The sequence below is a fragment of the Mobula hypostoma genome, chromosome 9 (assembly GCF_963921235.1).
Source record: "Mobula hypostoma chromosome 9, sMobHyp1.1, whole genome shotgun sequence".
Taxonomy (NCBI): domain Eukaryota; kingdom Metazoa; phylum Chordata; class Chondrichthyes; order Myliobatiformes; family Myliobatidae; genus Mobula; species Mobula hypostoma.
The window spans coordinates 149122282-149146515 of NC_086105.1; the positions used below are offsets into that span (position 1 = coordinate 149122282).

The 24234-nt window shown below is 41.0% G+C and overlaps 2 protein-coding genes and 1 long non-coding RNA gene across 5 annotated transcripts in view; 2 read left to right on the top strand and 1 right to left on the bottom strand.

Moving 5' to 3' along the window:
- The window catches only part of srl (sarcalumenin), a 119050-nt gene extending 113188 nt beyond the window's left edge, over positions 1-5862 (top strand). For 2 of the 3 annotated variants that reach the window (XM_063059448.1, XM_063059450.1), the window contains one exon: positions 1642-5861. In XM_063059448.1, coding sequence (XP_062915518.1) covers positions 1642-2453 — 812 coding nt within the window. In that variant the 3' untranslated portion in view covers positions 2454-5861. Of the gene's footprint in view, positions 1-1641 lie in introns of all 3 variants that reach the window. The other variant, XM_063059451.1, reaches the window with a different exon arrangement.
- LOC134352177 (uncharacterized) overlaps positions 1-19267 on the bottom strand; it is a 42929-nt gene extending 23662 nt beyond the window's left edge. Inside the window, exons 1-2 of the long non-coding RNA XR_010019356.1 lie at positions 18918-19267; positions 15737-15940 (exon numbers count right to left, since the gene is read on the bottom strand). This is a non-coding gene — a long non-coding RNA (uncharacterized LOC134352177). The remainder of the gene's footprint in view (positions 1-15736; positions 15941-18917) is intronic.
- Positions 19268-19269: 2 nt separating this feature from the next.
- Positions 19270-24234, top strand: part of adcy9 (adenylate cyclase 9) — a 131297-nt gene continuing 126332 nt past the window's right edge. Inside the window, exon 1 of the mRNA XM_063059447.1 lies at positions 19270-21253. Coding sequence (XP_062915517.1) covers positions 19549-21253 — 1705 coding nt within the window. The 5' untranslated portion in view covers positions 19270-19548. The remainder of the gene's footprint in view (positions 21254-24234) is intronic.

Genomic DNA, 24234 nt, shown 5'->3' on the forward strand with positions numbered 1-24234 from the left:
TTAAACTATATGGCTTAATTACATAAAAACTTAAATTACATTTCCTAAAACCACAATTAGAAATGGATATACAGGTAGAATGTTTCATCTGCAGCAAGTCTGCAACCCAAGGAACTTTCATTCTGAGTTGGACTCTGACATGTAGACATGTAAGTGAAAAGTTGTTGTTCAGTTTGATCCAAGTCATGCCTTGTTGATTAGATTGTGGTTTAGATTTGTTTAGTTGTCAAGGACATAAGCAAGTCTGTGACTCAAACAGGCAGAGGAGCCCATAAATGGAATGGTGGAGGAAACTTAGTCTTTGACTTACATTGTCCAACCAGTGCAGGGTATTTGCCACGAGTTGGGTGATAATATGGACTGCAAGGGTTGGGTAGGGGTGGAATAGGAAGTTTAACCAGAACACTGTTTATTGAAAATTGGAAATTGATTATGAATGTGTAGTTGATATTACAGAATAAAGGATAGATAAACGTCTCTACAACTATAGCTGTAGATTGTTTTGCCCATTTATTGATGAAGTTAAGGACTTCTTTTTCTTCAGTTGCAGAAGCTTTTGGAGAAAAAGAGGAACTGTTCAATTATTGTGGTCCACAAAATTGGAAGCGCTATACTGAAGTGTTTCATTGAGGAATAGAATGGTTAAGTGTAAATTTTGTCATGATCTTCTGTGGCATTGTCAAATGGCTGCATAAGACTGGCAAGGCAATAGCAATAGATAGAGGTGAAGGGGGAATGGAGAATGAGAAATACAGAGTAGTTTAAATGCACCCATGGGAAAAATCCTCTTGGCCATCTTGCCAAAGATTCATTTAGTTCACTTTGGCAAGAATTTCTCTTCTTGTATGAAGTAATCTGATCTGAGTAAAGTAGGGAAACAAAAGTTCTTGAGATCCTATCAAAGGAGTTCATGGAAGTTATGCAATTATATTTTTAAATAGTGTGAATATTAAAAAAGGATTTTCATCAATTCCCCAAACACTTGAGGGTTTACATCTGCTCCACAAACTTGACTCAAGGATGTACATCTCCTGTGAAGCATAGTTTTGCGAACAGTCTGGTTGCCACATTATAAGAAGGATGTCAAGGCTTTGGAAAGGGTATGGAAGAGGCTTACTCGGATGTTGCTTGGATTAGAGGACATGTGCACAAGTAGTTGCACAAACTTGGATTGTTTTCTCTGGAGCAGCAGAGGCCGAAGGGAGATCTGATAGAGGTTTATAAGATTATGAGAGGCATAGAATCGACAGTATCTTTTTCCCAGAGTTGAAATGTCCAATACCAGAGGGTACACATTTAAGGTGAGCAGGTAATTTTAAAGGAGATGTGAGGGGCAAGTTTTTTTTTACACACAGAGTGGGGTTGCCTGGAATGCTCTGCCTGAGTTGGTGGGAGAAGCAGATACATTAGAGACGTTTGGATACGCACATGAATGTGAGGAAAATGGAAGCAGCTGGACATTGTGTAAGCAGAAGAGATTAGTTTAGGTGGCTATTTGATTACTAATTTAAATGTTCAGTACAACATTTTGAGCTGAAGGACCTGTTCCTGTGTGGTACTGTTCTATGACCCATGATTATTAACCTGAGCTTTTCTATGTACAATATTACAGTAATTTTCTATTTTTTCTATTTTTTAAAGGTTATCCTTTCAATGATGTTTGCCAGTGGTTCATTGACCGAGCGGACCTCATATTCGTTGTGTTTGACCCTACAAAGCTAGATGTTGGATTGGAATTAGAACTGCTCTTCCGTCAGTTGAAAGGTCGTGAATCCCAAATCAGAATAATTCTAAACAAGGCTGATAATGTAGCCACTCAAGAACTAATGCGAGTCTATGGAGCTCTCTTCTGGAGCTTGGCACCATTAATCAATGTCACTGAACCACCAAGGGTCTATGTTAGCTCTTTCTGGCCCTTTGAGTACCAACCTGATACAAATCAAAATCTCTTTCTGAAAGAGGAGGTCTCCCTACTGGAGGATCTTAATCAAGTGATTGAGAACAGGCTGGAGAACAAAATTGCTTTTATCCGCCAGCATGCAATCCGTGTGCGCATTCATGCCCTTCTTGTGGACCGCTACTTGCAAACTTTTAAAGACAAAATGACCTTCTTCAGTGATCCAGAACTGGTTTTTAATGAAATACTGGATGAACCAGACAAATTTTACATCTTTAAATCCATCTTGGCTAAAACAAATGTCAGCAAGTTTGACCTTCCCAATCCTAGCGTCTACAAAGATTTTTTTGGCATTAATTCCATCAATAGTTTCAAAGTGTTATCTGCACATTGCTCGTACATGGGAGGATGTCTGCTGGAGAAAATCGAGCGCATCATCACCCATGAGCTTCCTGCTTTGCTGGGAGCGATCTCCACTGGGAAAAACCCATCCCTTTCATCCTGTGACATCACGGGATGTGGAGAAACGCCAAAAAACCGATACAGAAAGCCCTGATCAAGGAGCTTGTAAATTATTTATGGGTGAAATAGCTTATGTCTTATGTGTCCAAGAAGCCATGGTTCATTAACCCTTTGAGAACTGAACTTTCAGAATTCAAGCACCTATTGTATTCCTTAAGGACATTAAGAAATATCTGTACATAAGACATACTTTTCAACAAACATCATTCAGTGTGCAAAGATGCACCAACCTGGTCATTTTTGATACAGTTTAGAAAAGTTTATAAAGCGCTCAGAGGGTTAATTTATTTTGCAATGTAGCAAGTGATTAGTCCCATGATGCATGTTTAGATAGAGCTTTGACAGCATTTCTGCAATGTTTGGAGCATGTTGATTCTCAGTTCTTGCTGGTGCTAACATTTGTTCTTGTATTTTTCTCATTGTCCTTCTCCTTTTTAGTTATTTCTTATCACTTTGAACTGTCTAAAATGTAGCTCCACATTCACCTAACCTACCTTCCAGTTAGTTTCACTTTCTTCACCATCCCATATTTATGCATCATTTTGAACTTGATTACAAAACCATTCACAGATATTGCTGAGAGATACAGAGGTTGTAAAAGTTTAGCTTTTGAGTGGTCTTGCACTCCGTTCAGAATCTCACTGGCTGATATTATTGGTTCCATTGCCAAATCACACAGAACAAAATTTAAAAAAAAGAAATTCAATTGTAAAGTGAGCAATGGGTTTTAAACCATTGTTGGTAATACAAGGCCTGGTTACAAAACACATTGGTTCACAATCCATAAAAGTCTTTAAATTGTTTCATGAAACAGATTAGGATTGCAGATTATGATAATCTTACAAACTATTCAACCAATCATCTCTTTCTCTTGTTCATTTTTTTCTTCACTGTATTTATATGATGCTCAACATACTTTGGTACAACAGATATACAGACAAATAGATCATTTATAAATTGTTCTTGTGATAGGGACTTACAGGTCACCTTAAATGGGAATTTTTCTAGGAACACAATACTATGCTGTTTTGACATTGTAGGAACATTTTGCATTGACATCACTAGAACATATTTCTTCACTTTCTTTGAGACATGAAGTCTTTCAGATCAGAATGCAATAACCACTTAAGAGGTAATTAAAGGAAAGTTAATTTTAGAGTGAAAGGTTTTAAATCCTGCAAGCATAAATGCTTCACACTTATTTAATAGCACAGCCAAAATGATACTTGCCTCCAGACAATACATTGCTTCATCACTTCTGTTTGTTCTTCATGTTCTTTTTTCTAAAAACTTTCTTGTGTATTTTGCCCTGTTTCTAGAGCCATTCATGTACTTTTCCAAAACAACTATCTTTGTCTTTGGGTGGAAATGCCTCTCCACCTCCGTTTAATACATTTCGAACAGAATACTGAAATCAATAAATTTCTCCAATCAGTACAGTTTACAGTACAAGTGTGTGTGCTAACAGGGAAAGAGAAGAGCTAATGAGACAACTAGTGAAAGGGTGCACCTTTGAACATTTATAAAATAAAACAAGATATGAAATAAATATACAAATGACTGAACATTATTTAATAATGACATCCATGGTTTCCTTTCTAATTGTTTGGAAATGGCATTGGAGGAATTTGATCCTCACCCACACATAAATCCTTATTTTCATCCAAGTGAATAAAAATAATTTGACTTCCTTGGTGCATTATTTACTGTCAGCTATATTTCAAAGGTCAAGAACATAACTTGGTGGTTGGCCAGCATAAATTGGTCATTTAACTACATATAAAATTGAGGGGTATAGGTAGGGTAGACTGCAGGAAACTGTTCCCAGCATCAGAAGTACATAAAACTAGAGGGTATAAATTTAGGGCAAGAGGAAAGAGATTTAATGGAGATATGATGGGGACCTTCTTCACCAAGTGAAAGTACCTGGAATGTATTGTCTGACAGAGCGGTTGAAGCAGGGTCGTTAACAGTATTTAAGAAGTGTTTAGATGAGCACTTGAATCACATAGGCATAGAGTACTCTGGACCAAGTACTGGGCGATGAGATTAATACTGAAGGTCGGAATGGAATAGAGAGGCCAAAAGGTCTGTTTCCGAGTTGTATGATTCCATGGTTTTCCAAGGACTGCAGTATGCAATTGGCCTTTCTTGGTGAGATGTCACTATATAACTTAAAACAATGGTCATTTTGATGGGTAGCTATGGTGAAATTGACAGCGCTTTCACCTCTGGATCAGCAGTTTCTGAGATTTAGACTCACTTCAGAGATTTGAGGCTGACCTTTTGGCTAAGCATATAGTCTTAGAACTTTGTAACAGTGGAGTGTAACTAATAATGTCCTATTACAGAGACTCCATAGCATCTTCTAGGAATAGAGAATGAGATATATGGTATATTTTATATTATTGCTCATAACTTGTGAATCTTGGTGTGAACTCAACAACATTGGCCTTATAAGGTTGGGTGAGTGACTAAGGACATTAGAATTGGAGGGGGTGGGGAAGAGAGAGGGAGAGAGATGTGTACAGTACTGGCTGTAACCTGTGAAAGGTCTGTGCTTTGGTAACTCTTTTACAGGGAAACCTGATATTACGTTACAATTTGGAGAATATCCAAATCCAGAGATGCAAAACAGGCTATTAATTTTCTAGAGTTGATTGCATAACTATATGGTGCTTGCAAGGAGTGTTGACAATTGGAAACATATTGGGACACTGTAGATACTGGCATAAGTTTAATGGATGGAAAATTGTTAGGAAGGAATTGAAATTAAATTAACCCTTTCATGCAGTCTTTCAGATTTCGTCTTTTACCTTTCTATGAATTAATATTGAGAAGTTTGTGATAAGAAAGATATGTTGTTCTTCAGGTAGAGAATAAACACACTGTATGGAATTTGGAAACAGCTGGTTTAATAGGTCAGGAGGCAATAAACTGAATAAATGATGGAACCCCTTGATAGCAGAGAGACAACTGAATAGAATAGTTTATGGCGAGCTGGTGAAACCTTCTTATTATTTCAGATTTAACATAGCTTAAATTACATTTTTAATGGGTTGAACCTGAATCTTGAGATTCATATTTTATATTTTATTGCTGGATTGCTTCAGAGTTAAAACCTAAAATCACAAAGCTTGGAAATATCCAAAAATAAAACTCTGAACTTTTGTATTTCACTTCAGAGGTATGGAATAAATCAAAGAGCAGTTTACTTTGATTTGTAAATTTCATAGGCCCTTCTAATAAAGCTTATGTTGAAACATCTCACTTTGTTCTTGCTTTTTCTGAGTGTCTGAAATGTTTCTTGCACTCTCAATCTGTCCAACTTTATTTCATTGTATCATTTGTTTCTTTTGAAGTCCCAAAGGTGGTAGGCTTTTTATAAATGTTTCTTTATTGAGTACTACTGAAACATGTTGCATGTGTCATATTTCCTGAGAAACTTCTTAGTCTTGGCATTTTCATAAAGTTTCTTGAGAATGTGTTTGTTTTGTATGGTTACAAAAATACATTTTTAAACAAAATAATCCAGTGCTTCACCCCTGAAGAACTCTATGGAGAAATGCCAGAAACCTTATAATGATAATCTTTGAACTGACACTTCATTTGCTAGATATGCTGTGAGTTCAGTTCACATTAGAGTACTGTACTGATCTCAGCTGAAGTAATTGAGCTACAATGAGGAGCTTCATTTCCTAGGATGGGTGAGGTGACTTCAGTCAGGATTCAGATTTGTGATCTTCATTGTATTAGTCTGAATATCTGCTTTCATATCAACTGAATTGTCACTAAGGTTTCAGTAACAGAAGCAGGAAGGACCTATGAGTTTATCTCATAAGAGAAAAATTAACGTAGAAAGAAATCCTTTTACAGTGCCTGAATTTGCATAGGTTCATCCCCCACCCTTCATTTAATTCTGGCAAGAGATAAATATATGCTCTGGGAAAAGGAAAACAGGATTGCACTGATCATTTGCCAGTATTACATTGATATTTTAGGATATTAAAGAACTGATTAGCCGGGGCATCAAAGGGTGAAGGCAATGGAGTGGGGATGACTGGAAGAATTGGATCAGCCCATGATTGAATGGCAGGGCAGACTCGATGGGCTGAATGGCCTACTTCTGCTTCCGTATCTTATGGTCTTATTATTCACTTTCTAATGGGACCACATCCTTCCTGTAGTATAGCAAACTGAACTGCACAAGTATAGCCTAACCAATGTTCTGTACAGCTGTACCATGACATTCCAATTCTTGCACTTGTTGCCTTGACCTATGAAGGCAGATACACTATGCCAAATGCTTCTTCACTACCCTATCTACCTCTGTCACCATTTTCAGGGAACTACTAACTTCCACCCAAGATCTCTCTATACATCGGCATTCTATAGACCCATTGCATTTACTCTAAATATCTTGCCAGTATTGACATCTTGGTATCTCACACTTGTATGGATTAACTTCTATCTTTTTCTACTCAGCCCAACTTTCCAGCTGATCTGTGTCTCTCTGTTCTTAACAACACTCTTCACTATCTATGACTTCACCAATTTTCATGTCATCTGCAAACTCTGCTACGACTTCCTCTGAAGCCCTCTACCATGCTTTTGCTATTGAAATTCATGCCTGCCTGGAATCCTGTGTTCCACCTCAAAAGTGATACCAATCCAAACCTGAACCAGACTTTTACTACTTCACATCCAGAATATTTGTCAGGCAAATAAAATCACATTGTTCCTCGAATGCCAGATGAAATGCGATAGTCTTTGGGGTAACTGCAAGGTCTGTGTCTTTGCTATTGCCGAGCTCATGCTTGTGCTCGGTGCTCAGTAGAGGGTGCACTCTTTTTTGCTGGGGGGGGGGTTATTGTTGCCTTGCTGCCGCTTATGCACAGGAGTGGGGAGTTGGGGGGGACTTTGGGGTTCTCATGTTTAACTGTTGTTCATTCTTTGGGGCACTTCTCTGTTTTCGTGGATGTTCTGCGAACAAAAAGCATTGTAGGATGTATATCGTATACATTTCTCTGACATTAAATTGGACCTCTGAACCTTTGAAATTTTCACCATTATTTTGTAATAATGTTGGGAGTTGTGAAATGTGTTACTCAAATTTTGACCTGTTGAATATTGCTAATAGATTCATCATTGCTGTCTGTGCCATCAGTTGCCAGCACCCCAAACTCTGAATTTGTATTTACTTTCCTTAAAATACTCTTTAAGAATTCTGTGAGCCAAATGTTTTAATGCTAGTTGGTGTCACTTCCTGTGATGCACCTGGTAAATTGTCCCTTGATTAGGCTAGGATTAAATCAGGGGATTGCTGGGCAGCGTGGCTGGAAGGGCCTATTCCATACTGTATCTCAATCAATATTTATTTATTTATTTATTGTTGGACACAAAATGTCCATAAAGCATCTAGCATGTTTTCTTTAATGGCTGAAAATTGAGTTTCTCCCCCATTTCCAGAGAAATACCAAGTGCATCAAAGGAAATGACACCAAGTAACATTAAGACAATTGGCTCACAGAACATGCACCTCACAACATCCACTGAAATGGCTTGTTAGCGTCAAATCAAATCAGTGAGGATTGAGCAGGGGTTAGACCACAAGTGTTGTCATGCTTCTGGTGCCAACACAGCATGCCCACAACTCACTAAACCTAATCCATACATCTCTGAAATGTTGAAGGAAACTGGAGCATCTGGAGGAAACCCATGTGGTCACAGGGAGAACGTACAAACTCCTTACAGACCTCTATTGGTCATTGCTGGCACTGTACAGCATTTGCACTAACCGCTATAGTGCCAAGCCACTCATTTTTCAGGTAAAATGGGTCACCTTCTCAGGTGAATACATGACACTACTTCAATAAAGAGCAAGGGAGTTTATTCATGAAGTCCTGTTCAGTATCCATTTTTCATTTCTAAAACTGACCGACTGGTCATTATCACATTGCTGTTTGCGGGAAATGTGTAGAAGTGTGGAAACCGGCCGCTGCACTTTCTCACTTATAACAGACACTATAGCTCAAAAGTATAAGCACAAGAGTATCTGCAGATGTTGGAAATCCAGATCAACACACACAAAATGCTGGAGGAACTCAGCAGGTCAGGCAGCATCTATGCAGTGGAATAAATAGTTCACATTTCAGGCTGAGACTCTCATTAGGGCATCAGCCCAAAAGTATGTGATTGACTGTAAAGAGCCTGATATATACTCTGAAAGGCACTGAAGAAATAGTTTATACTCTGCATTGACCTATTTCCTTCGACAGTACTGTACCCATTTTGCCAGGTGGAACCAGCTGCATTTATGCCAATCATCAACAGGTGGCACTATACAACAAACGACAACAACATGCAAATTACAGTAAATTACAGTTCCCCGTGTCAGATGAGGGCCAGAGTTTAACTCATTAAAAAGTACACTGCTGGAGCAACTCACAGGGTCAAACAGCATTTGAAATTGTTGAAGTTTCAGGATGACACCCTGCATCAAGGATTACATCTGCAGCTTACTACCACCCAAACTGGACCCCCTACAATTCGCCTACCGACACAACCGATTGACAGATGACAGAATAGCCACTGCTCTACACATTGTCCTTACACATCTGCATAAGAGAATGCTTATGTGAGAATGCTGTTCTTGGACTACAGTTCAGCATTCAACACCATAGCTCCATCCAGGCTCGACAAGAAGCTCAGAGACCTCGGCCTTGACCTTGCCTTGTGCAGCTTGATCCTGGACTTCCTGTCAGATCCCCAGCAGGTTATAAGAGCGGGCTCCCTCACCTCCAACACACTCTCAATACAGGAGCCCCTCAGGGCTGCGTACTGAGTCCCCTCCTGTACGCCCTGTATACCAATGACTGTATCGCCACCCACAGCTCCAATCTGCTAATTAAATTTGCCAATGACACTACATTGATTGGCTTTATCTCAAACAATAATGAGGTGGCCTACAGGGAAGAAGTCATCTCTCTGACACAGTGGTGTCAAGAAAACAACCTCTCCCTCAATGTTGCAAAAACAAAGGAGCTGGTTGTGGATTACAGGAGGAATGGAGATGGGCTAACCCCTATTGACATCAATGGATCTGGGGTTGAGAGGGTAAACAGCTTCAAGTTCTCATGGCATCCACATCATCGAGGACCTCAAGTGGTCTGTACACACCAGCTGTGTGGTGAAAAAGGCACAACAGCGCCTCTTTCACCTCAGATGGTTGAGGAAGTTTGGTATGGGCCCCCAAGTCCTAAAAACTTTCTACAGGGGCACAATTGAGAGCATCCTGACTGGCTGCATCACTGCCTGGTATGGGAACTGTACCTCCATTAATCACAGGACTCTGCAGAGAGTGGTGTGGACAGCCCAGCGCATCTGTAGTTGTGAACTTCTCAATATTCAGGACACTTACAAGGTCAGGTGTGTAAAAAGGGCCCGTAGGATCATTGGGAACCCAAACCTTCTTTCCTAACCACAATTTATTCCAGCTGCTACCATCTGGAAAACGGTACAGCAGCATAAAAGCCAGGACCAACAGACTCCGGGACAGTTTCTTCTACCAGGCCATCAGACCGATGAACTCACGCTGATTTGAGTATATATTACATTCTCTGTTCTATTTATTATAAATTATTATTAATTACTATGATTGCACATTGCACATTTAGACGGAGATGTAACGTAAAGATTTTTACTCATGTATGTGAAGGACGTAAGAAATAAAGCCAATTCAATTCAATTCAATCAGTCCAGCAGTTTGTATTTTTTTGTTTCAGATTCTGGCATCTGCAATCTTGTGTTTCAATTCATGCAAATCACTGCATTAAAATCTGTAACCTGAGTAGCAATAGTTAAAATTAGTTGTATAAATGGAATTAGCTTGCAACAGTATTAACCTGGTATTAATTTGCAATAAAGTTCCATCCTTTATTGGATAGAGCCTGTCAAAAGATCATCAAGTCAAACAGCAGAGAAGAAACAGGTTCTTCAGTCCATCCCGTCTATCCAGACCATCATGTATAATTTCATTCTAATCCCATTTATCAGCACTAGATCTGCAGCCTTGCCCAAATGTTGCTTAGGTGTTGGATGATATCAGATACCAACCTTTCTCCAAGTGAAAAATTTCTCCTTCAGCTTCAACCCATGCCCTCTGGACCTCTACCTCTACTTAGGGGAAAGGTTCCTTTCCACTTACATCATTTGTGCCTCTCATATCTCTATTGGGTGCTTTCTCAGCCTCTTCTGTCCAAGAAACACAAACACAGCTCACCTACTCTCTCCTCCACTGCAGGCAAAATCTTGTTAAATCTCTTCTCCAGTGCTGTGGTGTCATGCAGAAGTGTTGCTGCCTGTCCCTATCGATTGTGGTTTGTTAGTCAGAAAGTCAAGGCCTCTCCTTGTTTGTGATGTGCTTAGTTATAATCCCCTCAACCATCATGCTCTTGAACCAAAGTGATACTCAACTTTACTTGCCCCATTATTAAAATGTTCCTACACCAATGAACTCACTTTCAAGGACTCTTCATCTCATGTTCCCTATTATGGTTATTATTCTATAATGGATTTATTGAGTATGCCTGCAAGAAAATGAATCTCAGCCTCTTCTGTCCAATAAATGTACTTTGATATAAATATACTTTGAACTTTGAAAATTTTGGATTATGCTACAAATCACAGGTGCTTTGTCAGTAAAAAGTGAATTCTTCTGCATGCCTTAGGAATCAGAATCAGATTAACTATCACTGATATATACTGTGAAATTTGTTGCTTTGCAGCAGCAGTATCATGCAAGACATAAAATTACCATAGGCTTACAAAAATAAATAGTGCAAACGTCAAAGGACGAGGTGGGGTTCATGGGTTCATGGACTCTTCAGAAACCTGATGGTGGGGAGAAAGAAGCTGTCCTTAAAAAGCTGAGTGTGGGTCTGCAGGCTCCTATAGCTCCTCTCTGATGGTAGTATCGAGAAGAGGGCTTGTCCTGGAAGGTGAGGATCCTTAATGATGGATGCTGCCTTCTTGCCACCTTCTGGTTTGTTGAACTAATGACCTTCTACAAAAGACCAAAAAATTGGAAAAATACTGCTGCTGCTGACTTATTGGTAAATTGGTTTATTATTGTCACATGTACCAAGGTACAGTGGAACACTTGTCTTGCATCAGTCATACAGATCAATTCATTACAATTGTGCATTCATAATCAGAATCAGGTTTAATATCACTGGCACATGTCATGAAATTTGTTGCTTTGCTGCAGCAGTACATGCAATGCCTAACCAAAAACTATAAATTACAATAAATATATACAGTATATCAAAAATTAAATTAAGTAGTATAAAAAGGGAGCAAAAAAAAATTGAGGTAGTATAAGATAAAACAGTAACAGTGCCGAATAGTATTAAACCTACTGAAAAATTTTTGAAAATGATTAATCTTAATGTAAAGAGAACATTGTTTTTTGTGGATAATATTTGTACCATGAATAGTTAAAGTTGCTTATTGTAATTTTAGCATTTGTCACAGTTTACTCTGGAACATGGTTTAGTGCTATCCCAGAGTGGTGATTCATTACAGTACACATGATCCTTCAGAATGAACATGCATGGGTGCGTTCTATCATACTTACATTTACTCAAGCTGCTTGATGTGTGCTGCCAGGATTGGAGATTTATAGGATAAGGTAAGAGTATGACCGCATTTCTTCTCATACACAGTTCCTATCTTTACCTCTGAACGATGCCACAAAGGATTTACTGGTATTTTTTAAATGAGAGGATTGACAATGTGAACCTGTCTCACTGTATCTCCCCTGGACTTCCTGTCTGCCCAATTTCTGGTAAATGATGCAAACAAAACCATAAATGCAAACGATTATGCTCTTCAAGATAGTCAATAAATCTATCATGTGGCATGAGATAACCTTATACTACCAGAAGGTCCCAACCTCTATCTAGATCTGGTTAAGTCCATTGTTCTTGCTATTTGAGCTGGTCGAGGAAGAAGAAAAATCCATTCAGACTCCCTCTACTGATTGTTATAGTTGGACAGCTGCTGGAATGTACCTGCATGTGCAACTCAGGGCAAACACAAGGCAATAGTATGTGGAGACACAAAAGATTCTGCAGATGCAAGAAAAATTGAGCAACACACACAAAATTTCAGGGGAACTTAGCAGGTCAAGTATTTTGTGTGTATTTTACTTCAACAGTATGCTCCCCTTTTTCACATAATGTAAAATTTGAAGGGTAAAATTTGAAGGATACAGTCAGATAAAAAAAGTAAGAAATATTTGCATTTATATAGCATCTTTCAAAGCCTTAGTCCCAAATTCGTTTGCAGTAAATGTAGTCATTTAAATATTAATCTTGGAACTGTGACAGTCCACTGGCATGAAACAAAATCATACAAACAGCAATTGGATAATGACTTGGAAAATCTTTGCTCTTTTGTAAACACAAAATACTCTGCAGATGCTGTAGTCAAAGCAACATGCACAACACGCTGGAGGAACTCAGCAGGTCGGGCAGCATCTGTGGAAACGAACAGTCAAGGTTTTGGGCCGAAACCCTTCGGCAGTACCCGAAACATTGACTGTTCATTTCCAAGGATGCTGCCTGACCTGCTGAGTTCCTCCAGCGTGTTGTGCTTTGTTTTTTTGTAACACATACCAGGGATATATTACCAGGGTTCATTTTATCTCCAGTAAAGAGAGCCAATGAAATATTACTCAAAGATAGGACCTATGCCAAGATGGCACTACCATAGGACAGCATCAGTGTCAGTATGGATTTTTATTTGAAAAACTAGGAAGAGGATATGCTGGAAATACGAGGTATATGAAGAAAATGCTGGAAACACTGAGCAAGTCAGGCACGTAATCAGCATGGTTAGCTCTCTGTCCCGTCCATCCATCCACCTGCTGTAATTTTAAACAAATTTGTTTTCTCCCTTTCCCTGCTCCAGCTGTAAACACTAACTCGGTTTCTCCTTCCAAAGATGTGACCTGATCTGCCAAATGTATCCCGCTTCTTCTATCTAGATATTTATTTGTCCTTAAGTCTTTGGAATAAGACATTAACCCACTATTTTTGAACTATGGTTGGCAAAAGATTTTGGAAAATAATTTTGTTAACAAAGTCTGAACCTTAATGACTAAAATGAATCGTAAACTTTGAGGGTAAGGCACGGCCCCTGTCAAAATGAAATCTCAGTAATTGGAAGCCCTTTGAGTTAATGTTGAGTTGAGGATGTCTGGATTTGATCCTCAGCCTACATCTCTGTCAAGAAAATCAATATCCAAAATTACCAGAGATTTTTTTCTCCCATGTTATTCTGAGTAAAATAAGAAAAAGATAATAAGCACCTTTCTATCTCTGATTCTGTGCTTTCCTTGCACTACAGATATCAGTGAATGAGTTTCATTCTCCAGTGCTGCCAAACCTCAAGGTCCTCCTCTTCCATAATTACACACCACATACTACTTTACACCATTTCTACAGCTCAGCATTTTCATAACTGTTTACAAAACTGATAAGTTACATTCTCCCTGTAGCTAAAGCCAATATAGCCACCTCCAAATACTCTATGCAAACTTGACCTTTAATAACTGAAGGGATTAAAAAAATCTAGATATGTAAAATATGTGATAAGATCATTAGACCATAAGTTATAGGAGCAATTAGGCCATTTGGCCCATCAAGTCAGCTCCACCATTTCATCATGGCTGATCCAATTTTCCTCTCAGCCCTAATCCTTTGCCCTTTCCCTGTATCACTTCATGCCCTGACCAATAAAGAATCTATCAGCCTCTCACAAAGACTTGGCCTCCACAGTTATCTGTGGCAATGAATACCACAGATTCACCGCTCTCTGGCTAAAGAAATTCCTCCTCATCTCTGTTCTAAAAGGAAGCCCCTCTGTGTCATATGGCTGTGTCCTCTGGTCTTAGATTCTCCCACCATAGGAAACATCCTCTCCACATCAACTCTCTCAAGGCCTTTCACCATTGGATAGGTTTCAATGAGGTCACCCCTCATGCTTCTGGTGAATACAGGCCCAGAGCCATCAAACATTCTTCATATGACAAGCCATTCAATCCTGGAATCATTTTCCTGAACCTCCTTTGAGCCTTCTCCAGTTTCAGCAATCCTTGATGTGATCTAAGTGACTTTGACCATAGAATGGTTACTGGTATTAGGTGGAGTGGTTTGAGTATCTCAGACACACAACAGTCTCTAGAATTTACAGAGAATGGTGTGGAGAATAAAAAAAGTGAGCAGTAGTTCTGTGGGCAAAAACACCTTGTTAATGACAGAAGTCAGAGGAGAATGGCCATTCTGGTTCAACCTGACAGGAAGGTGACAGTAACTCAAATAACCACGCATTTACAACAGTGATGTGCAGAAGAGCATCACCAAGTGCACAGCACATTGAACCTTGATGTAGATGAGCTACAGCAGCAGAAGACCACAAACATACACTCAGTGGCCATTTTATTAGATACAGGAGGTATGCAGGACATGTGGCAAATAATTTATACCCAATTCAATCCCATAAACAGCAATGTGATATTCTGTTGTACTGAGGGAGAAACATTGGCAAAGACATCAGGACACATCCCCAATCTTTCTCAAAATAGTGCTGAAGAATTTTTATGATCTTCTAAGGGAGGCAGTTGTGAGCCAGGTTTAATGAAACATACAAAAGATAACAGCTCTAACAATACCATACTAAAGAGTCAGTCTGGCCATCTCATTTCTTTGCAGTGCATTTTAAACTCATGACCTTTTGATTCCAGGGTAAGAGTTCTACTGCTGACCCAAGATTGACAAATATAACTAGAAATATAATTTTAATAAGAAATTTGGATAGCTATTAAAGTTTATCTTCAAATATCAATAAGGAAAATCAATAACATCCCTGGTGTCAAATTGTGCAACTCTTTCATGGTGAACAATAAAAGAAAACAATTGCATCTAAAACAACTAATTTCAAATAGTGAGCATTATCACAGATGCGCTATCTATAAAAAAGGAAATGAGTGGGCACTTACTGCATTTCAAACATTTACAAACATGATTTTTTCCATGATGCTTAATGATGAGGAAACCTTATTATTTAAACAAATCGTTATATAGCCACATTTTCATCTCTGTAAATGGAGAACACGAAAACTGATTTCATTTGTGGTTTTCTGTCACTCGAGATCCACAATAAAATTTATAACATACTATTAAATTTAAAATTGTACATTACAGAACAATTGGTATTTAAAGGTTGGCTTCTGAGATTCAAAAACTGCTTTACCTGAAAGTCTTGGCCTCCCACAGAATTTGAAGAAGACACAATGTTCCAGGGGAATTCCTCAGATCCAGGGTGATAGCACGTTTTGAGCAAGCACAGAATTTCCATACTGCACATCAGAAAAATGTAAGCATGGTGCCAAGCACAATGTCTGGGTATGAATATCATTATTCCCCCTGTGCTTTCACAAATTATTTGTGAACCAAGCTGAAAAATGAAGTTTTAACATTATTAATTTTAACCTTTAGAGCAGTGGTGAATTGAGTAGGCCTTATTTGCATAAACTTGATAGAAAATCAGATGCTCAATACAAAGCTAAGCACAATTTAAAACAGGTTAATAGGTACAGAGGCATCAGCTCAGTTGGCTCACATGCCAAAATGAACATAACCAAAAAAGCTGTCTTGCTGGGGAGCACTGGACAGATGACGGGGATCAATTTGGAATATGGTCACTTTAAGGTATATGGCAGCTTAACGGTGTTGAGCTTCGAATATTGTATAATTTTCCGCAGGTTTTACACTGACACTAGATTTCCTGGTTACAAGTTTACTTTGATAATCACTGGGCGTGAAAAGCAATAAACAGTTGATGTTTTGGGCTGAGACCTTTCATCAGGACTAAGTGGGTCTCATTAATGGGTATACAAGGAACCCTGGCAATACATCTCTGATGTAATGCCAAACAATTATCACATAATCAGGCTTGATGAAGGGATTTGGCTTGAAACGTCGACTCTTGATGCTGCCCAACCAGCTGAGTTCCTCCAGCATTTTGTGTGTGTTACTCTGGATTTCCAGCATCTGCAGAATCTCTTGTGTTTACAGGTATGACCCAAACATCTTTTGGCAATCAAAGTTTTTCTTTATATAACAATTGTTGAAGATATTGGCAAACTTTCCAATTTCCACTTACAACTATATCCCTAAATTCTGTCTTCTGAAGTGGGTACATTTTATTAATATACTTGCTAACTTTTCTTTTGTTTTCCTGAACCTCAACTCTTACCAAAACTACTCAGACCAGGGGCTAAGTGATTTGGCAATCCTCCAGGATTGAAAATTGAAATATACTCCACAAAATTATCATATTTGAGGCAAGTGGACATAAATGATACAAAACACAACGAAAATCAACTCAGTAAGTCTCCCCATTACCTCTTAATTTAACAGATGATACTTTTGGAAAAAAAAAGATATTGCTGAGTAGCTATAAGCTGCAACAACCACTCATAAGTAGATATCAAGCATCCATGGGTGCTTTAGATGAGAACTGGTTAATGGGAAGAAGAAACTAAGAACGAATGTCACTTTCTAGTTGAGAGGCTATACCTAGTGCATTTCTGCAGCGATTTGTGTTGAGACCCACTGTTCCCAGTCTATATTGATTCAGATGATAGGATTATGTGTAACAAATCTGTTCATTGAAAATACAAAGCTTAGTGGAATATGAGGATGATTTCAAAAAGGTTTAGGTGATAAAGACAGATTAAGTGAATGGGCAAGGTCATGAAAGGTGGAATATAATGTGGAAAAAAAGGTGAGGTAATTTAATGTAGGGAGAAATGGAAAGACTGTAGTGTTTAAGTAGTGAAGATTGGAAGGCATTAATGTTTATAGGAACCTGCGTGTCCTATTACATAGAGCACAGGGCACTAAAGCGTAGTGTAAGCCCTTTACACCATAGTGTTGTGCTGACCTACACAAAGATCAATCCAACCTTTTCTCCTACAAGAAACATGTAAATAAAATTGAAAGAGAGCAGAGAAAATTTACAAGGAAGTTGCCGGGACTTGAGAACCTGAGTTATAGGGGAAGGTTGAATAGGTTAGGAGAACTTTCTACAGGGGCACAATCGAGAGCATCCTGACTGGCTGCATCACTGCCTGGTATGGGAACAGAACCTCCCTTATTCACAGGACTCTGCAGAAAGTGGTGCGGACAGCCCAGCGCATCTGTAGATGTACCATGATTCAAGACATTTACAAGGACAGGTGTGTAAAAAGGGCCTGAAAGATCATTGGGGACCCAAGCCATCCCAACCACAATCTATTCCAGCTGCTACCATCCGGGAAGCGGTGCCACAGCATAAAAGCCAGAACCACCAGGTTCTGGGACAACTTCTTCCACCAGGCCATCAGACTGATGAACTCACGCTGATTTGAGTGGACTTTATAGTACATTGACTGTTCTAATTATTATAAATTACTATAATTGCACATGTAGATGGAGATGTAACAAAGATTTTTACTCCTCATGTATGTGAAGGATGTAAGAAATAAAGTCAATTCAAATGCAAAATTCAAATTCAAAAACTTTATTCCCTGGAGTGTAGGAGAATGAGGGGAGATTTGATAGATGTATACAAAATTGAGGGGTATAGATAGGGTAAATGCAAGCAACTTTTCCCCACTACAACTAGAGGTTATGGGTTAAATGTGCAAGGTGAAATATTTAAGGGGAACATGAGGAAGAGCTTCTTGACAAAAAGGGTGGTGTGAGTGTGTAACGAGCTGCCAGTAGCAGTGTGGATGCGGTGTCAATTTCAACAGTTAAGAGAACCTTGGATAGGTACGTAATTGGAGGATATGGCCCAAGTCCAGGTCAATGGGACTAGGCAGATAAATAATATTTTGGTATGGACTAGATGGGCTGAAGGGCCTGCTTATGCGCAGAGGTGTTCTATGACTGAGTTGCAGTATATCCTGTATTTAGATAGAAATTATCCACTGCTGTATTGGATAAACAGTCTGCCAATTTAGAGATAGAGAGGTGGTGATGAGGCAAATCTTGGTGTTATCAGTGTACAGATGCGTCGTGTTTTGGCGATATGCTGAAGGACGGCATGTTGAGTAGAAATGGGAGGGGATAGATTCAGTAAGGTAAAATACTGAGTTGATAAATAAGAAACTGCTAGTGTTGTCTAGATGGAGTGTGGCGAGACTGGCATAATCAAACTGCAGGGGGAATCGAGGAGGAGGACGAAAGGGGAACGACTGATTGTTTTGACACAAGACATGGGTATCATTACATTTAAATGATTGAGAACAGGAGGAGGCCCTTCGGTGCACTGTAGAGCTATTAAATTACACCCGATCTCGCTCACTCAGAGCCCTGAAGAAGGATTCACTTCAAGTATTCATCTAAATCCTCTTCAAAAGACGTGACTGAATCAGCATCCCTACCCTCTCAGGTGATCTCCAGATGAGGGAATCCTCCACTGTTAAATCTCTTCAGCTCTGCCAATTTTCCCCTCACAACTAATCCTGCGTCCCAGTTTGCATCTCCCTCCGCATAGATGTTCCCCGCATTCCCTCCCCCCTACTCTTGTACAGTGCACGTCGCGCCCGTCGAGGAGAGCCCCACAACCGAGCTCCGATGCTGCCCCCTCAGCGGCCGCCGGCGCCCGGCGAACCAACCGCCCAACGTCAGCTTCCCGCCCTCCTCCGGCTGAGGCGGCCGCGCCACGTGACTCGCTGCTGCTGGGCGGTTGGGGATCCGATCGGCGTGCGTGCGTACGCACGGGGGGGGGGGGAGGAGGGAGCCAGCGAGTCCGTTGTTTCCGGTGGTGGGTGCCCGTATGTGAAGCGCCCTGACCACCGCCAGCCGCCCTCCCCCCGTTCCACACACACACACCTCCTCACCCCCCGCCTCAAAACCCCCGCCACTGGCCGCGGCGGAAATGGTGGATGGAGCGAGCGAGCGGCCGCACACCATACAGCAGCACCCGACGAGAACGTTAGTGGCGGGCCGCCGACTCCGGCTCCCGACACATTCCCCGGCGGCGGCGGCGGCGGCAGGTCGCGGACTCTCTACATGGCGGCCCAGCAGCTGCGCGGCACCGAGGTTTACTGCGACGCCAGCGGGGACTGCAACCATGTCGCTGTCAAGATCGGGAGGCAGCGGGAGGTACAGCAGCATGCGGCGGCGGCGGACGCCCCCGCCCCTCAGCATCAAGGCCCCGGGCCCACCAAGTATAGCATTTCGTCCAGCTGCAGTTCGGGCGAGTCGGTGAGGCGGGCGGCCCGCAGCCCCCGCCGCCGCCGCAAGTTCCCGCAGCTCTTCGAGCGGGCGTCGGGCAAGTGGTGGGACCCCGCCTTCGACTCCCGCAAGCTGGAGGACGCGTGTCTGGAGCGCTGCTTCCCGCAGACCCAGCGCCGCTTCAGGTACGCGCTGCTCTACCTCATGGTGGCCGCGCTGCTCTGGGCCATCTACTTCGGCTGCGTGGTGAAGGAGTCGGCCCGCGGCCTGGCCGCCGCTTTCCTAGCCCCCACCCTGCTCTTCATGTCGTGCTGCGCCGGTTTGCTGGCGGTCACCTTCAGCGGCCTGTACTCCCGTCACTATGTCCGCATCTCGCTGCTCTTCACACTACTGGTCTTCGCCCTGTCGCTGGCCACCCGCTTCCAAGGCGGAGGCTTGGAGGGCAGCGGCTGTGGCTGGAACGAGAGCCGGACGCCGGCTCCCTGCTGGACGCACCTGTCGCCGGTGGGGAGTTTCTCGATATCGGTGGAGGTGTTACTGCTGCTTTACACCGTCATGCCACTGCCCCTATACCTCTGTTTTCTCTTCGGCGTCTCCTACTCGCTGCTCTTCGAACTGTTGGGTTATTACCTAAGCAGCGCCGAGTGGTGGCGGGGCCCGGGCTCCCAACCCCTGGTGTTCGAGGCCTTGGCTAAATTCTTCCTACACGCCTGTGTGCACGCCGTGGGCATCCACCTGTTCACCATGTCGCAGGTGCGCTCTCGCACCACCTTCCTCAAGGTGGGCCAGTCCATCATGCACGGCAAGGATCTGGAGGTGGAGAAAGCCTTGAAGGAGCGCATGATCCACTCGGTGATGCCCAGGATGGTGGCCGACGAGCTGATGAAGCAAGGTGACGACGAGAGCGAGAACTCCTTCAAACGCTACTCGACATCCAGCCCCAAGAGCAAAAAGAAGAAGACCTCAATCCAAAGGGCGCACCTCATCTTCAGACCCTTCACCATGCAGAGAATGGAACCAGTCAGTATACTCTTCGCCGACATTGTGGGCTTCACCAAGATGAGCGCCAATAAGTCGGCCCACCTGCTTGTCGGCCTTCTCAATGACCTCTTCGGACGCTTCGACCGCCTCTGCGAAGGCACGGGATGCGAGAAGATTAGCACCCTGGGGGACTGCTACTACTGCGTTGCCGGCTGCCCAGAGCCCCGCACCGACCACGCGTACTATTGCATTGAGATGGGATTGGGGATGATTCAGGCCATCGAACAATTTTGCCAAGAGAAAAAAGAGATGGTCAACATGAGAGTCGGGGTGCACACTGGCACCGTTCTCTGTGGCATTTTGGGAATGAAACGTTTTAAGTTCGACGTTTGGTCCAACGACGTGAACTTGGCCAACTTGATGGAACAACTTGGTGTAGCCGGAAAGGTCCACCTTTCTGAGGTCACTGCTAAGTACTTGGATGAACGTTATCAGAAAGAGGATGGAAAAGTGATGGAAAGGGTTGGCACACAAAGTGTGGTTGCGGACCAGTTGAAAGGTAATTACCTGATTTATATTCTATTCTGTATTATAAAGTACTCAATGGAGTGTTACCCTTTCAGTAACTTGGTTGGTGGAAATGGTTTAACCTTTATAGAGAGGATGGAATGTTTCATTGACAGTTGATAAATTTGTAAGCTAAAATATTTTGTTTTCTTATTAGCAGTCCAGTGATAAATGTTTGTTGTTTTTGAAAAAGTAATTACCCCAGATAATTTATAGCAAAAATTAATTTCTTATATCTGTAGAATGTATGCAAATTATGACAAAAATCTAACTTCATTTAATACTCAAGGGCCTCATCCAAAAGGGCAAATCAGTTAATATATTAATGTTCTCAGATTTCTGAATGAATAATTCAATTCTTTTGATCTTTTTGCATTACTTATTTAATTTTTAAAATATGTTTCTTGTAATTTAGTTTATTATATATTGCAATGTACTTTCGCCACCAAACAACAAATTGCACAACGCATTCCAGTGATATTAAACCTGAGGGAAGCAACATTCAAAATGCTGAAGGATCTTGGCAGGCCAGGCAGCATCTTTGGAGAAAAGTATAGTCAACGTTTCAGGCTGAGACCCTTCAATGACTCTAAAACGTCAACAGTGCTTTTCTCCATAGATGCTGCCTGGCCTGCAGAGTTCCTCCAGCATTGTGTGTGTGTGTGTGTGTGTGTGTGTGTGTGTGTGTGTGTTGGTTGCTTGGATTTCCAGCATCTGCAGATTTTCTCTTTGTGATTAAACGTGAGGGTGCTAGGCTGATTAATAGTTCTCTGCTGTGGTGCTCTTTGACCCTAAGAGGTGAAATTCTTCCCCTATCAACTATCCTTTACCTCCACTTTTTCATTGGGGAAACTGAAGATGGTTTTCTCTTTAATTTTTTTCTGTATTAGTAGTAATGGGGATGGGTGTGTTTTAGGACAAGGTACTAGTGCAGAAGAGAAATATTTGGTATCTTTCGCAATTCCCCCCCCACCACCACCATATTAAATTGGTTGCAAGTTGTCAAGTTTGTTTAGGGAGCCATATTTAGTTTGAGATGGATTGACAATGTGAGCGCTAAGTTATTAAGCCACTAAGTCAGCTAAGTGAGCAGTGTAGGTAGGGGTTAAGCAGTGTGAACTGTTTTGTACCCAGGAAATAATCATTTTAAGTTTGGAACCTTTAGTGGGATCCCAGAAGAAACATCGCTCTAAGAATAAATCTGCTTCTTGGAAAAGTACGGAGTATTTTTGTAATTTATGTCTTAGTTCATACTAATGTTTAGATCAGGAAAAAATAAAATTTTACTTAATGTGAGAAACTAATTCTGAAGAAATTGTAAACAAGCACTTTAGATGATTCACTATAAAAATATTCAGTTATTTGCCAACCATTGTTGAAAAATTAAACTTGACTTGCATCTGTTATGAAATATAAGAAATACTGAAACATAGCAGAAGATTCTGAATCTTCAATTTTGATTTTTTTTTGTCAATACTTCTAGGTTTTTTACAAAGTATGGATGTTATGCAGAATTCCTTATGTGTCAAAATATAAAATTCTTGAGAAAGAAACATTTCCAACATATTTTACAAAATAAAGATCTAAAGAGCATCCCTTACCTAGTGTGTTATCTCTAGTTAAAACTAACCATCATGTTAACCTTGCGGTCTGAATGAGAAAAATGTGGAAAATCAGATATTGCATGCAAGGTTTAGTTGGGTCCCTGACCACTTTTTGGTGACTAATTCTGTACTCAATAACCGATGTAAAGGCTGTCTTTTTAAGTTCAGGCAAGGTTGATCGCTTTCCTTGGGTAAATGCACCCAATGGTGTGCAACAGAGATCAGTGCTGAGCCATGTATTTTAATGCTTTGAGAATGTAGGTGGCATTATTTTCATTTGACAAAGAGAAGCCGAAATCCGATGTGTTGGTATTTCAGTGGAGTAAAGGAAAGGAAGGACAGCAGAGTAGCAGTGGCTGGAGTTTATGCGAGAAGTGAGGAAGGTGCAAGACAGGTATATTCCAAAAAGGAAGAAATTTTTGAATGGAAAAAGGATGCAACTGTGGCTGACAAGAGAAGTCAAAGCCAAAGTTAAAGCAAAGGAGAGGGCATACAAGGAAGCAAAAATTAGTGGGAAGACAGAGGATTGGGAAGTTTTTAAAAACTTACAAAAGGAAACTAAGGTGGTCATTAAGAAGGAAAAGATGAACTACGAAAGGAAGCTAGCAAATAACATCAAAGAGGATACTAAAAGCTTTTTCAAGTATACAAAGAGTAAAAGACAGGTGAGAAAGGACCGATAGAAAATAATGCTGGAGAAATTGTAATGGGAGATAAGGAGATGGCAGAGGAACTGAATGAGTATTTTGCATCAGTCTTCACTGAGGAAGACATCAGCAGTATACCGGACACTCAAGGGTGTCAGGGAAGAGAAGTGTGCGCAGTCACAATTACAACAGAGAAAGTACTCAGGAAGCTGAAGAGTCTAAAGGTAGATAAATCTCCTGGACCAGATGGAATGCACCCTCGTGTTCTGAAGGAAGTAGCTGTGGAGATTGCGGAGGCATTAGCAATGATCTTTCAAAAGTCGATAGTTTTTGGCATGGTTCCGGAGGACTGGAAGATTGCAAATGTCACTCTGCTATTTAAGAAGTGGGCAAGGAAGCAAAAAGGAAATTATAGACCTGTTAGCTTGACATCGGTGGTTGGGAAGTTGTTGGAGTCGATTGTCAAGGATGAGGTTACAGAGTACCTGGAGGCATATAACAAGATAGGCAGAACTCAGCGTGGTTTCCTTAAAAGAAAATCCTGCCTGACAAACCTATTACAATTTTTTGAGGAAATTACAAGTAGGCTAGACAAGGGAGATGCAGTGGATGTTGTATAGTTGGATTTTCAGAAGGCCTTTGACAAGGTACCACACATGAGGCTACTTAACACAATAAGAGCCCATGAAATTATGGGAAAGTTACATACGTGGATAGAGCGT